General features: G+C 42.5%; 2 protein-coding genes across 2 annotated transcripts; one reads left to right on the plus strand and one right to left on the minus strand.

The window, feature by feature from the left end:
* The first annotated feature begins 296 nt into the window (after positions 1-296).
* LOC114783576 (solute carrier family 13 member 2-like) lies at positions 297-3,861 on the plus strand. Its single transcript, XM_028969075.1, has 12 exons — positions 297-398; positions 970-1,098; positions 1,440-1,576; positions 1,695-1,915; positions 2,012-2,198; positions 2,287-2,409; positions 2,492-2,698; positions 2,791-2,882; positions 2,958-3,073; positions 3,163-3,324; positions 3,429-3,566; positions 3,730-3,861. Exons 1-12 carry the CDS (start codon positions 297-299, stop codon positions 3,859-3,861), a joined length of 1,746 nt encoding a protein of 581 aa, XP_028824908.1.
* A 524-nt stretch (positions 3,862-4,385) lies between these two features.
* Positions 4,386-13,613, minus strand: LOC114783597 (protein unc-119 homolog A-like). The gene is made up of 5 exons (XM_028969106.1): positions 13,595-13,613; positions 6,286-6,405; positions 6,122-6,212; positions 5,796-5,968; positions 4,386-5,363 (listed from the first exon to the last, which is right to left on the minus strand). The coding sequence occupies exons 2-5, from the start codon at positions 6,338-6,340 to the stop codon at positions 5,251-5,253; spliced, it is 432 nt and encodes a 143-aa protein (XP_028824939.1). The 5' UTR covers positions 6,341-6,405; positions 13,595-13,613; the 3' UTR covers positions 4,386-5,250.
* Between the last annotated feature and the right edge of the window lie 90 nt (positions 13,614-13,703).

Raw genomic sequence — 13,703 nt, forward strand, 5'->3', positions numbered from 1 at the left:
TTTTAGAGGACATATATTTGCATTACTCTTTCAGCTTTTTTTCCCTGTACTGCTAAGATGACGACACAAATTACAACCTTTGTTATGGGGTAAATCAGGTGAGTTCAGAGTCTCTTTAAATCCTTATAGTGGTAAATAAATCATCCATTGTTTAAACCACTCCCTCCCCATCACCCCTCCCTCTGTTTTGGCTGAAGTTAATGTTTAATTGTTCTTTTTTTCAAATATATATATAGATATACTTCATGCAGTGTTCTGCTCAGCTTCTGTCACCTGCCGTATTCACTCTGTGAGCCATGGATGGATTTATGAAGTGGCTGTGGAGCCATCGGAACTACCTGATCATCTTCCTCACACCCATTCTTTTCCTGCCTTTGCCTCTCATCATTCCAAGACCCGTGAGTTGAAATTCCTGAGCTCCTCTGTTCTTCTTCATTTTCACACTTGTCAGTTCTGTTATGGTGGTCTTTTAGAAGATACGGCTCATGAGGTTTTTTTTGTTAATCTCAGGTCTCTGGTGTGTTTACTATCAAGACGTTTTTAAAAAGCTGTAAAATTTTCTGTTCTCACTATATATACTTTCTATAATTGTTTGATGTTTTAATTATGAAGTGGTGAGATTTTTAATAATGAAATTCATTCTCAGAATGTTCCCCAAAACTCTTAATTTGGTCCCAAATGTAGAATATACAAGTAAGAATGTGAATTAGACTTAAAGACAGAAACAATTGACTCATTAACTTATAAAAGTGGAAAGAATTCAGACAGATATAATTTTACAGCTCCCTTGAACATGACACAACCAGGCAATAAAAGATTTATGAAAGCTTATGATCACTGGTAGGTCATGGGTTATTGTAAAAAGAGTAATAAACGTGGCTAGAAGGGATGCTGCTTTTCACTATGATCCAATAAACTATAGCGCGATGTAAAGTCTTTTAAGTCAAGTTCTCTGTTCTTTCTTTGAAGGAGGCAAAATGTGGCTTTGCCATTATTGTGATGGCTGTGTACTGGTGTACAGAGTGCCTGCCACTGGCTGTCACTGCACTGCTGCCTGTGATCCTTTTCCCTATGATGGGCATCATGGAGTCTGGGGAGGTAGGCCTCTAAAGAAATATCTTGTCATAGTGGGTATCATTTTTTTGTTTAAATAATGAAGATTCTTATTAATGAAGGCCGGCCCTGCAGGAAAATGATGCGTAGATGCTGCATGTGACCTTATTTAACCCGCATAGATTGGAGAGTAGTGGTCATTTCCTGTGGTCAGCGTTTCCTGACCAGGTTGTGATTTCTGCTGATCTGCGAAACATTCTGGCTCATTAACTGCAGTTCTCCACTTTGAGATCAAACTTTGCTCTTAAGGAGGACATAGAATGTGTTCTAGATGCATACATTTCTATCCATTTTAAAACTCTTCCTGTAATGTGTTTCATTATCAGGTCTGTGTTCAGTACCTGAAAGACTCCAACATGCTGTTCATTGGTGGTTTGCTGGTAGCAATTGCCGTGGAAAACTGGAACCTGCATAAGCGCATAGCCCTGAAAGTTCTCCTGCTGGTTGGAGTGCGTCCTGCTTTGTAGGTTCATAAATTTGAGCAACGCACACGTCTCTTCTGTCTAATGTTACCTTTTTCCTCATTGTGATTCTTGATAACATGAGTAAACACACGCTCTTGCCCTCCCTGGTTCTCCAAGGCTCATGATGGGCTTCATGGTGGTGACAGCCTTCCTGTCCATGTGGATCAGTAACACGGCCACCACTGCCATGATGCTCCCCATTGCCCAGGCAATTCTAGCCCAGCTGAGTGCCACTGAGGCTGAGGCTGATGAGCTGGAGCTGCGTGGTGGACACAACAACCACGCCTTCCAGCTGGAGGACGTCTCAGAGTCCAAACCACCACTGGAGAAATTTGAGAGTACGTGTTTCCCATCACTAACCTCCCTCAAACCGGCACAAATTGTCCATACAATGGCGACAACCTCTGAGCAGTAACGTTGCTGTTCCCTGACAGAAATGGCCGCTGATGAGGAGAGCGCTGTTCACTCAGCGCTGGAGAGGAGGAGGCAGGCACGGGAGCAGAAATACCTCCTCCTGGCCAAAGGCATGAGTTTGTGCGTCTGCTACTCAGCCAGCATCGGGGGTACGGCCACCCTGACAGGCACAACCCCCAACCTCATCCTCAAAGGCCAGATGGACGAGTGAGAGCCCTGATACATTCTCTGACGTGAATTATTTCCCTTCAGGCGGCAACATGCATTTCATTTCAGTGCTTAATTTCTCTTGTAGCATCTACCCCCAAAACAATGACATCATCAACTTTGCTAGCTGGTTTGGCTTTGCCTTCCCCAACATGGTTCTGATGCTGGTCCTGGCCTGGCTGTGGCTGCAGTTCATGTATCTGGGTTTGAAGTAAGGATGGTCGGCAGGGCTGCTGAGCTTTCCGTGCAGGAGATCTCCAGGGTAACGGCTCAGTCTCATCTTTCCCTTGCAGCTTAAAGAAGTCCTTTGGTTGTGGCTCGGACAATCCTGGCGACCGTGATGCCTACCGGGTCATGAAAGAGGAGTACAGGAAGTTGGGTCACATGACTTTTGCAGAGGGTGCAGTGCTCTGTATTTTTGTGTTGCTGGTGGTGCTCTGGTTCACCCGTGAGCCTGGATTTATGCCTGGGTGGGCGTCCGTGTTCAACGGGAGTGGCCAGTGAGTGAGATATTTTATCCTACGGGGAACCAATGACGGGTGCCGAGAGGTACTACGATGGAGGGGATATCTAACCCATGTGTGCTCCACAGGTATGTTACAGATGGAACTGTAGCCATTTTCATGTCCATGCTGTTCTTCATCATCCCATCCCGCTTTCCTCAGTTCTCCTTTTCATCGGGACGTGACGGTAAGGACAGATTTCCAGAGTGTGGTGTGTGTGCTACCGTGCCACTGAAACTGCTGCTGTGGATTTCAGGTCAGCAAGTGCAGGCGCCAACTCCACTGCTGCAGTGGTCAGTGGTGCATGAGCGGATGCCCTGGAACATCATTCTGCTGCTGGGTGGAGGCTTCGCTTTGGCCAGTGGCAGCGAAGTACGTTCCCCTGATGAGAAACGGACTCTTTAGCTGAATCTGTTGTCACACAGAACAACTGTGACTCAACTCAACTGTGCTGATTTCAGGAGTCTGGTCTGTCCGTGTGGTTGGGCCAGTGCCTGGTACCACTGAAAAGCATCCCGCCCTTTGCCATCTCCATCATCCTGTGCCTTCTGGTGGGCACCTTCACAGAGTGTTCAAGTAACACAGCCACCACCACGCTTTTCCTCCCAATCCTGGCATCCATGGTGCGAGAGCCCCATTTACTAGACATTTACTTTCTGAGGAGACATTTCATCTGTCTATAATGTATTTTTGGTGGAATTTCCATCTTGTGTGTGTGTTGTTTCAGGCCACGGCCATTGAGCTCCACCCACTGTACATCATGCTGCCCTGCACCATCAGTGCCTCCCTTGCCTTCATGCTGCCAGTGGCCACGCCTCCCAATGCCATTGCTTTCTCCTATGGTCAGCTTAAAGTGATGGACATGGTGAGAGAGAGGTTTATTTCAACTGTCCAATCAAATATTTGCAGTTCAATTTGTAACCACCACATGTCCTCAACTTGAACAAAAGTCATCCCTACACTACAGGAGAATAAGTCTTATTCTCTCAGTCAGATCAGCTGTCTGTATTGATGTGTCCTATTCACAGGCAAAAGCCGGATGTGCCCTAAACATCATCGGAATCCTTACAATTAACCTGGCTATCAACACGTGGGGCAAGGCCATGTTCCACCTGGACACATTTCCTGACTGGGCACGAAACACAACTCGAGCTTCCTGAGCCTCCAGACCATCCACTCCTGGATTCCTATTTATTTAAGGCCTCCACAGCTCCTAGGGACTTGTCAGCACTGCTGTAATTATCAACATATTTACAGTAAGCAAGTTACTTTGGTCCTATATGGGGACATTTAGTGCCCTGGTCAGGAAAAGTCACATGATTATGTGACCAAACCAAACTGAATGTTGACAGCAATGCTGAGGGACTGTAGTTTTGTTTAGATGTTTCCATGGAAACTATGCTTATAATGCATCTTCAGATGTTCTTTAGTGTGAAGTCTGCAGTTTGAACCGGTCAGATAAGGTATTATAGATCAATTATCCAAGAGACACATGAACCTTTGTCACATTTTATAAACTGAAGTTTTTCTATTGTTTTAATTTCTTCTACCTTTTCTAATATCTGGTTCGTGGTACCAGTGTTCCTATGAGTCTGGTTTAGAGTTGACTTTGATACCCTTTGGGCAATTGGATGCATGGGTTTAAAAACCAGCTTTATTTTACTCACTCAATAATCATAATCCATAACACGATAATTTCTTTATTTATCTCCACACAGTTCCATAATGAAACTCATAAGGTATTAGACAAAAGATATTTACACTTAGTCAGGAGACAGAGCAGTCCTCTGAATTCCACTGGATTTTACTGTAACTTGACATTTGAACAACAGTTCATTTAATAAAGTCTTTTTGTAAAATAATTCTGTCTGACTGAACAGTGAGGAGGAAGATCTGAGCAGGCTGGATGGGGGACTCCCCAAACCTTTAACTTCAAGATGAACAAGGAAGGGTGAGAGTTCATTGGAAGGATGAGGAGATGAGAAGAAACGACTCATATGAAAACCTGTAGGGGGCAGTACATACAATAAAGAAGGTGGATGGCCTTCTGTATTTTCTGCAATCAAAATCTATCCGGTATTATTACTAGACTGACAGAACGTTACGAAAGTTCTATATTTGTGGGATATGCACATAGAAAGGAAACTGACATTTAAAAGCACATTTTAGAAAAGCGGAACCAGTTGTGGGACAGAAAGAGGTGCAGAACCAGTTTGCCTGTTTTGCTGGAACAGCACCACAGTATCACCAGACAAAGGTATATAATGATTTCTGCCAGACGGCCTTCAAACACTCACACTAAGCAGAAACAAATCATAAATAAATGAATCAACTACAGCCACTTTTTTTTAAGGGTCTTCACTTTGGAAACAGGTGATGGAGATAAAAATAAAAATCGTGCAGACACACACACAAAGTAAAATTCCACTAAGGACCAAATAACAGGGCATTGTCCAATACGGTCTCTGTTCTTCCTCTCCTTCTTGTTGTGTGATTGGTAGCTCATATGATCGCCTGTTTTGTCATTAAGTCCCGATAGTGTAAATGCACTAGGGACCACCACTATAGGAATAATCTGCTTTGTTGTGCATCACCAGCTTGTTGTCCACAAAGTAGAAGCTGTCAGACTGTGTCTCATATGGGTATCGAATCATCTCTCGCACTATTGACAAAAACATAGAAATTGATCAGGAGTAAGATCAGAAACATTCAGAAATGCTGGGCATTATTTTACTTTGTCACAATGGCAACCTCGATCAATGATGTTCACAGTCTTTACAGGTGGTAAAAGAATTTAAAACTCCCAATACTCATTGTCATTACAAGATTCATATAAGATTCACATTCAGACCTGAGGTCAAGACAAAATCAAGTAGATTTAGACTAATTTGTTTTTCCTGGTTATAATCATATCTGTTTTATTAAGTCATCCTTAAGTAGGCTGAACAAATGGAGAAGTTCAGTCCGTCTATGACATGCAATGATCCTGCTAGACATGCTGCTAGTCCCGAGGACATCACTACAACACTGTCCAATCCCGATTAATGTTCTGAGGGTGAAACAGAGCACAATAAGAGTGACTGGCGAGACTCACTGATTTCCTCAGAGAGGGGAGGGAACTCGTAAATGTGTTCACACGTGTTTTTGCTGTTGGGGATGCAGAATCCGAACTCGAAATCAAAACTCTTGAGGAGCTGCTCTCGGAAGTAGTGCCTTTCGATCATTCGGAAATTGTTGATAGGAATGTCGCCAACAGTGAACTCAACTCTGCATAGAAAGACATTTTTTAATTCCATCAGCAACGTGTCCACTGCAGTTCTTTAGTAAGTGACCTTTATTAAGTGACCTTTACTGTCCTCAACCAAACATCTACACACTGTTTCAATTCTAAATACACTTAAATCATTCATTCAAACTCACGTGGCTCCAACTTGGCGTAGCTGCAGGAAGGCAGGCGTGAACTGGTAACGAACAAAACGGCCAGCGTTTGAGTCGAAAGTCCTTTTTCCATCTATGAATTCAACAGAGAAAAGGCGAATGAAATCAGCCACTGTGCACCTACGATTAGCTCGTGAGATAATAACCTGAACCGATGGATGGGGGCTTGGTGATCTCGAACAAGGCTGTTCCCGTTTCCATGTCACGGATCTTGAAACGCGTGAAGTCAATGTTATGAATGTTCTGGTCCGGCCCGCACAAGTAATCTGCGGGATGAGAGAAGTCAGACATTAAAAATATGCCCGAGAGCATCAAAACCACTCACACTCTAACAAGAGAAATACTATTAAAGCGAAATGATTGTGATACACTGCAGCACAGCACACGGTGCACAGAACGAAATGTACAGAGCAGTGGGCAGCCATGAAAGGCGCCCGGGGAGCAGTGTGTAGGGGCGGTACCTTGATCACTGGGACCTCAGTGGCACGGTTCGGGATTTGAACCCTCAACCTTCTGTTTATGAATCTGCTTCTTTACCCACTAGGCCCCCAACACTAACAATGCCAACAATGTTCATGAAAATAACAACACAACATTACTGTCCATGTCCGTTTATTCTGAATCAGGAGTCCGTCATGCAAACACACAATGCTGGAGTCCAGAATCAAACTCATGACTCATGAAGTGTGATGCCATGTCAGTAAGCGCTGTGCCACTAAGCAGCCCTAACCAGACTATTAACACAATTAACACTAATAAGACTAATTACATTAATTGAACTACATTAACAAAAGTAGCAAGTCAAAAAAACACCAATTACACTGAAACTGAACAACTAAAAAAAAGTCCCTGCTGTCAGATGAAGTGTTCATTGTGTTCTTATACACACGCACACACACACACACATGCGCACACACACACGCGCGCGCGCGCGTACACACATGCACACACACAAACACACACACACGCACGCATACACTCACACGCACACACACGCATGCAAACACACACACACACACACACACACACACACACACACACACAGGCTATTTTTGCTTTACTAATCTGTCTTGTCACCTTGAAAAGGGACACAGCTAATCATCATTCACAGGCTCCTCTACATAACACAAGAGCCAGTCAGAGAAGCCACTCCACTCCAAATTCAGGCGAACATGATAAAGTGTCTATGGAAAGTGCTATGATTCCTCTCTAAAGGACAGAAGAGATTATCCAGGATGGAGAAGCAATCAGGAGTGTTCAGGTCTACCAAGAGAAATCAAATGTCGAAGGTGATATGGCCAGTGTTGATTTATGAAGTCCCTGTGACACAAAACAGTTAACCCCGAGTTGCTGCAGGGTGACTGTCCTATAACTAACAATCTGGATTCATGCTAAATGCTGTAAATAGAGCACCAGCAGTTGCTTTAGTCGGTGTCATTTTATGGGCAGGTGGATCACATGGATGTCCTGTCCAGCCCGGACCAGATTACGTTGTAAATGGATTAAGGTGTAGGCTATATGGAAGCTACTGAAGCACGTACCCCTGCCCTCAGCAGAGATGAGACATGGAATGTGGATAGCTGACAGTGTCACTGGTGATGAACCTTGCATGAACTATACAAATTGCTCTACTCAAACATACACTATTGTCTTTTTTACACACTTGTAAATATAAAGTGTCTAAATAAAATGTCGTATTGTTGACCAACAATAATTATTACTGTCATTACTAGTAATAGGGTTAGGGTTAGTAAAGTGAAGTGATTGTCACTTTTGATACACAGCAGCACAGCACATGGTGCACACAGTGAAATTTGTCCTCTGCATTTAACCCATCACCCTGAGTGGGCAGCGGGCAGTCATGACAGGAGCCCGGGGAGCAGTGTGTGGGGACGGTGCTTTGCTCAGTGGCACCTTGGCGGATCGGGATTCGAACCGGCAACCTTCTGATTACAGGGCGGAGACTCATGCAGAATTTTGTGAGAAATTACATAAATAAGAAGAAATTAATATAAAATACACACATGTTAAAACAGCACACACACTGACCTTATTGTACATGAGATAATGTTTTGATTATGGTGTTTACATAAGTTGTTTACAATAAATTCCTTTCATATTCCCGTTTACATGCTCAAGAGCATAAATGTATTAGTAACGACACACAAACCCTACAAACCCACATTTGATTTTCACTTCACAATTTTGAAACTGAACCTGATAAAACATAAGTTGTTCTTTTAAACAACTTTTTAAAATACATTAAACATTATACACATGAGCAGGTCTATGTCTTTGTGGAAAGTAAAGAAAAGACAGGGATCATTGTAAATTAATTCAGTGTGGACAAGATTAAGGACAATTTGTGCTTGTCCCATAGATTTATTTCATTTATAATGTGTTCCAAGATACGATGTCTTGGCCACTCTGGCTCAGCAGATGGCACCATATCCTTGTGTGTTAGCCCTATCAACTTCCCTGTAATTACCTGCCATGTTTTCCAGTTCCTTTGTCACTTGTATCTTGTGCATGTCTCTACATGTGTGCTTCTGTTCTGTTACGATAATGCCCGAGAGTTGATTATTCAGTTGTGTATTACGTTTCCATGCCTAATTTTTGTTCTAATTGTTCTTGTTCTTTTGTTAAACTCAGTTGTGAAAGATGATGGATAAAGTCCAGTCCTGAGGAAATGACCATGCAAGCATGTGATGCAAAACGCGGCAACATTTCTGATAGGATATTTACAGCAAATAATTTGTTTGCATAATGCAAATAAGATTTTTGTTCTAATCGACTCATATTCCAAGTATGACTTTATTGAGATTATGTTTAATCTTATTCAGGTAAAATTTTTGGTCAATGTAACTGAAAAAAAAAACAATGTAATTATACAGACCCCTTTATGGCTCAGCTCTGACCCTCTTGTGGTCCCTGTGTCTGCTGATCAGCATTATGACCCTGGTCCCCTATATTTACCGCTGACCCCTTAGTGACCCCTGTATGTACTTACACATATAAGGAACACAAGGAAACACTTAATCATAATCTATCAAACAGGGCTGTGTGATATTAGAAAAGATCAAACTTTGGTTAGTTCTTCCATGCCTGACTGGCTATGAGAACAGAAAAGTTTTATATGAAAGTTCTTAAAGTGACTATTGTACATGTACATATATTGATATCAAGGTGACACACACACACACACACACACACACACACACACACACACACAAACTCCAATTTCAAAGCTCTATAATAAATGTAGCCCTCAGGGCATGTTCACTTTAAGCATGTCTTCATGACTTACAGAAAGAAACAGACACAAAAGGGGCACTTTTTGACGTGTAAATGTGTTACACAAATGTCAAAACAATATAAACAGTTTCACACGTATTTTTCCTCTATCAACCCCCTAATCCCATTTACTCACACTAACAATGAAATGGATGCACAAAAAATTCATAACTAGAGTCAGGTCAGGTCCCTTTTTACATATGTAAAAACAGGCTTATAACTGACTTATTCAAATAACAAAAACTTTCAAACGCAATGTAGCAGAGGGCAGATCTGGGCTCTAACAAAATTCTTTGTATGACCAAAAACAGGATAAATGAAAAGGATCAGCTTTTTCATTAACCTTCATTATAATCTGGTTTTGATTGGACTAGTTGGCTTATGAGGTTCCCAAAAGTTTTTAAACTAAATGGGCAGGGTTAATACTGACCACTTTAACTAACAGGTCATTTGACAGTGTACAGTTGACCATAATTATTGCCTCTCCATCTGTCACATCAACCTTTCCCCATTTACTCCTCATCCCTGCCAGGATGAAAATGAGATCCTTCCACAAGTCTTGGTGACAAAGGATCCAAGTGGAACCTGAGGGCAAGATATAAAATATACCTGAGCCAAAGTATGAGCTTGAAATATCTAAATATGCAAGATTGGGGTAAAAGAACACTCTAAGCATAACTCAGAGAAATGATCCGGGCATCTCTTTCTCCATAAGGTGAATTTAATTTAATATTAAAAGGAATAAAAAATATTATGAATGCTTTCATTTCGTTTCACAAATTATCACAGAGAATAGGTACAACGTCAAGGGGGCATAAGCCAGACGGCCAGAGAATAAAATTAAGTGAAATTCTTATTATTATCATTGTGATTGTACTGATCCTCCCTGGCGTCCAGCAATGACCTGGGCAGGATTGCCATCCCGAGGCACTGAGAGCAGGCCACGCCCCTTCCTGATCCCCTACACCAGTTTCACCTCCATTTAAGGAGGGCCTGCACCAGTGTCTGGTCTTGTTCATCTGTCATTGTCACTATGTGTGAGTGGTCCACACAAACTGGTTGGTCTTGGTCAGGAGTCAGTGGGACTCCAAGTGGAATGTTAGCAGGTGGCAATAGTTCAATACTCCAATAGTTTTTGTTTTTATTTCAGGTGTGGTCGTGTGTTCAGTGTCCCCCTGTGTGAACGAGCCTTTCCCCATTTCCACTTCCATCTCCCCAAAATAGAATCCTCCATGACTAGTTTTAAATCTATGCACCTTTAGCTGGGTCCTCATCTACCTTGGTGTCATAACAGTGATACACAGCGCAGCACACAGTGACACAACGAAATGTGTCCTCTGCATTTAACCCATCAGCCTCAGTGATCAGTGGGCAGCCATGAAAGGTGAAGCAGTGTTTGATCATGATCATGGGGACCTCAGTGGCACCTTGGAGATACAGGATTCGAACATGCAATCACTGCCCTGCAGTACTGGCAAATTAGTTTTGAAATCTGATACACAACTTTGATACACAACGACATTCATTTTAATAGATTTTATTCCACACTGTAAAATCTGGGTGAATGGCACAACTGTTCATCCAAGATTTGTGATGGTATGCACACCAACATCAACTGCATCATATGCCGCATGTAACAACAGGCGGATCAAGTCCGGGGACCTGCACCTCTGCCTGCCCTGCTGAAATTTCCTCTGTCCCTTCCGCATCTTAGATTTCATATATACAGAAAATGTACTGATTCACTCGAATCAGTTCTCTAAAATGATTTATTCAAAAGATTCATTCACCAAATCATTCAGTGCTCGGCAAAGTGGGCTTGCGAGAAACTGATACATGGCTAAATGGTTCAGATTTCAGATCAGTTCATGGCTTCCGGGACACTGAGATGAGAGTGTTGTTGCTGTGTTGCTTTGGCAAACACGTTTGTACAAAAACTCATTTATAAATCATGATGTTTGAAGTGTCCTGTTCTATGGTATGCTTCGGAACTGGTCTACTCGGCAAATTGGGCTCAGTGAGTGATCCGTTCACTGAATGTATACCCCACAGTGTACAGTTCCCTGTACATTGAGGGTCACACATTTCCTCGAATTGTGGGTTTTATACTTGTTACATGTTTCTGCAGTGGCAATTTAGCAGAAATTCTCCTTCAATCGCTCCTGCTACAGCTGGTGGGTCTCACTCTCTTCTCATTACTGCCGGTCTAACGTTTAAAGTTTGAATTTCTGGAAACGAAATCTGTTAAAACAACAGAGAACAACGGTTGCCCTGAGAGGAATATGATTCAGGGGAGTGTAGTGATTTGTTCACTAAGCAGTACAGTTGGTGCTGCTGCGTGCTGCGACGTGTAGCCAACCTGCCAGAACTGGAGAGGATTTGCAAGGAGGAATGGCAGAGGATCCCCAAATCCAGGTATTAAATACTTTCTTTCCCAAAAAGACTCATGGCTGTATTAGATCCAAAGGGTGTTTTTACTAAGTACTGAGCAAAGGGTCTGAATACTTAGGACAATGTGATATTTCAGCTTTTCTTTGTTAATAAATCAGCAGAAATGTGCTGTGTGTTAATTCATGGGGAACTTAAATGGTTTTAGCAACTGGCTGCAATATAACAAAGAGTGAAAATTTAAGGGGCTCTGTACCAACAATACTTTCTGTACCCACTGTCAGTGAGGAATCTAACTGTCCTGTCTGGCAGACTGACGTCGGAAGAGGAGAATGCAGACAAAGATATTTTTTATTTTATTTATTCGATTTCACCAAACGTTTCAGCAATGCTGTTTTTCCAACCACATTTCTTCCTGGAAGGTTCCGGACTATCCTTTTTTAAAATAATGCATCAGACAGTTCTTAACCCAATTTTAGGAGAAATTGATCAGCATTGTTCTTAGATGCTTTTTTTGACTGATCCGTTCTGAAACAGATGAAGGTCTTTATCGTGACCACAGGATGTGTCTTCCAACATGACTGTTTTTAGAAATGAGAACCTACTAAGTGCATCAGTTCGGGTTAAATAACTTGTTGCCGGCTGAAACATAATCCTCCATGTAGTAATGCGGCTCACATTGATTTGTTTTAAATTCAGGCAGTGACTTTTTTTTTTGGACAAGCAACTTATTTTTAACAGATTTAGGAAATGAGAAGTTATTCACTGCATCAGCTATGACTGCATATGTTGGCAGCTAAAACATATTAATCAGTGCAATAATTAGCGAATGCTGTTCATGTGACAAACCCCATGCCACATGGCCAGTCTGCTCCCCTGCTGTGCTGTAAGGTGTGATGTTGTGTAAGGTATTATATGCTGCTTTAAGTAAAGCAACAGAGCCATCTGTTACCTAATCTTTCTTAGCAGTGAGCAGTGGGTTAAAATTATCTTAATACACTTCACACAGCACCACCACCGTGAAAGACATGAGGCTTCAGATGAAATATGAACTCCACAATATGAACAACACAAAACACACAGCATTCAGACAGACATCCTGCAGACAGACAGGTCTCAACAACTCACAAAACTGGTCTCATCACCCCAAACATGCAGCAGTCAGACAGACATCCTGCAGACAGACAGGTCTCAACAACTCACAAAACTGGTCTCCTCACTCCAAATATGCAGCAAATATGCAGCAGTCAGACAGACAGGTCGTAACAACTCAAACAGCAAAAACTAGTCTCATAACCCCAAACATGCAGCAGTCAGACAGACAGGTCGTAACAACTCAAACAGCAAAAACTGGTCTCATCACCCCAAACATGCAGCATTCATACAGACAGGGTGCACATAACTCACAGCCTTCCAAATAGGCAGCCCTTCACGAGCCAGGTTGCAGACAGACAGGTTTCAATAACCCAAACACACGATACACTGGTCTCAGTAACCTAAACGTACGGGTCTCTATAAATTAAACACACGATGCACGCACACACACCTCAATAAGCCAGACACAAGATACAAATGTCTGTAAAACCCAAACACAAGCACATGGTCTCAGTTCCCCATAAATCCAACACACACACACACACACCACACACACACACACACACACACACACACACACACACACACACATCTCGACAAGCCAATCACACAAGAAACACAGGACTCCATAACATAGCACCCAGAGGGCACAGATAGGTCGCAGTGACCCACACATACGTATAAGCCCCCTGAAATCCGTTCTTCGAGACGAGACTTACTCTCGGTGATCTTCTGCAACCCAGCACGTCCTCGGGGGTTATTGTGGTATTTGCGAGCAGCTCCTCCT

Source organism: Denticeps clupeoides, unplaced genomic scaffold (assembly GCF_900700375.1).
Source record: "Denticeps clupeoides unplaced genomic scaffold, fDenClu1.1, whole genome shotgun sequence".
NCBI classification, from domain to species: Eukaryota; Metazoa; Chordata; class Actinopteri; order Clupeiformes; family Denticipitidae; genus Denticeps; species Denticeps clupeoides.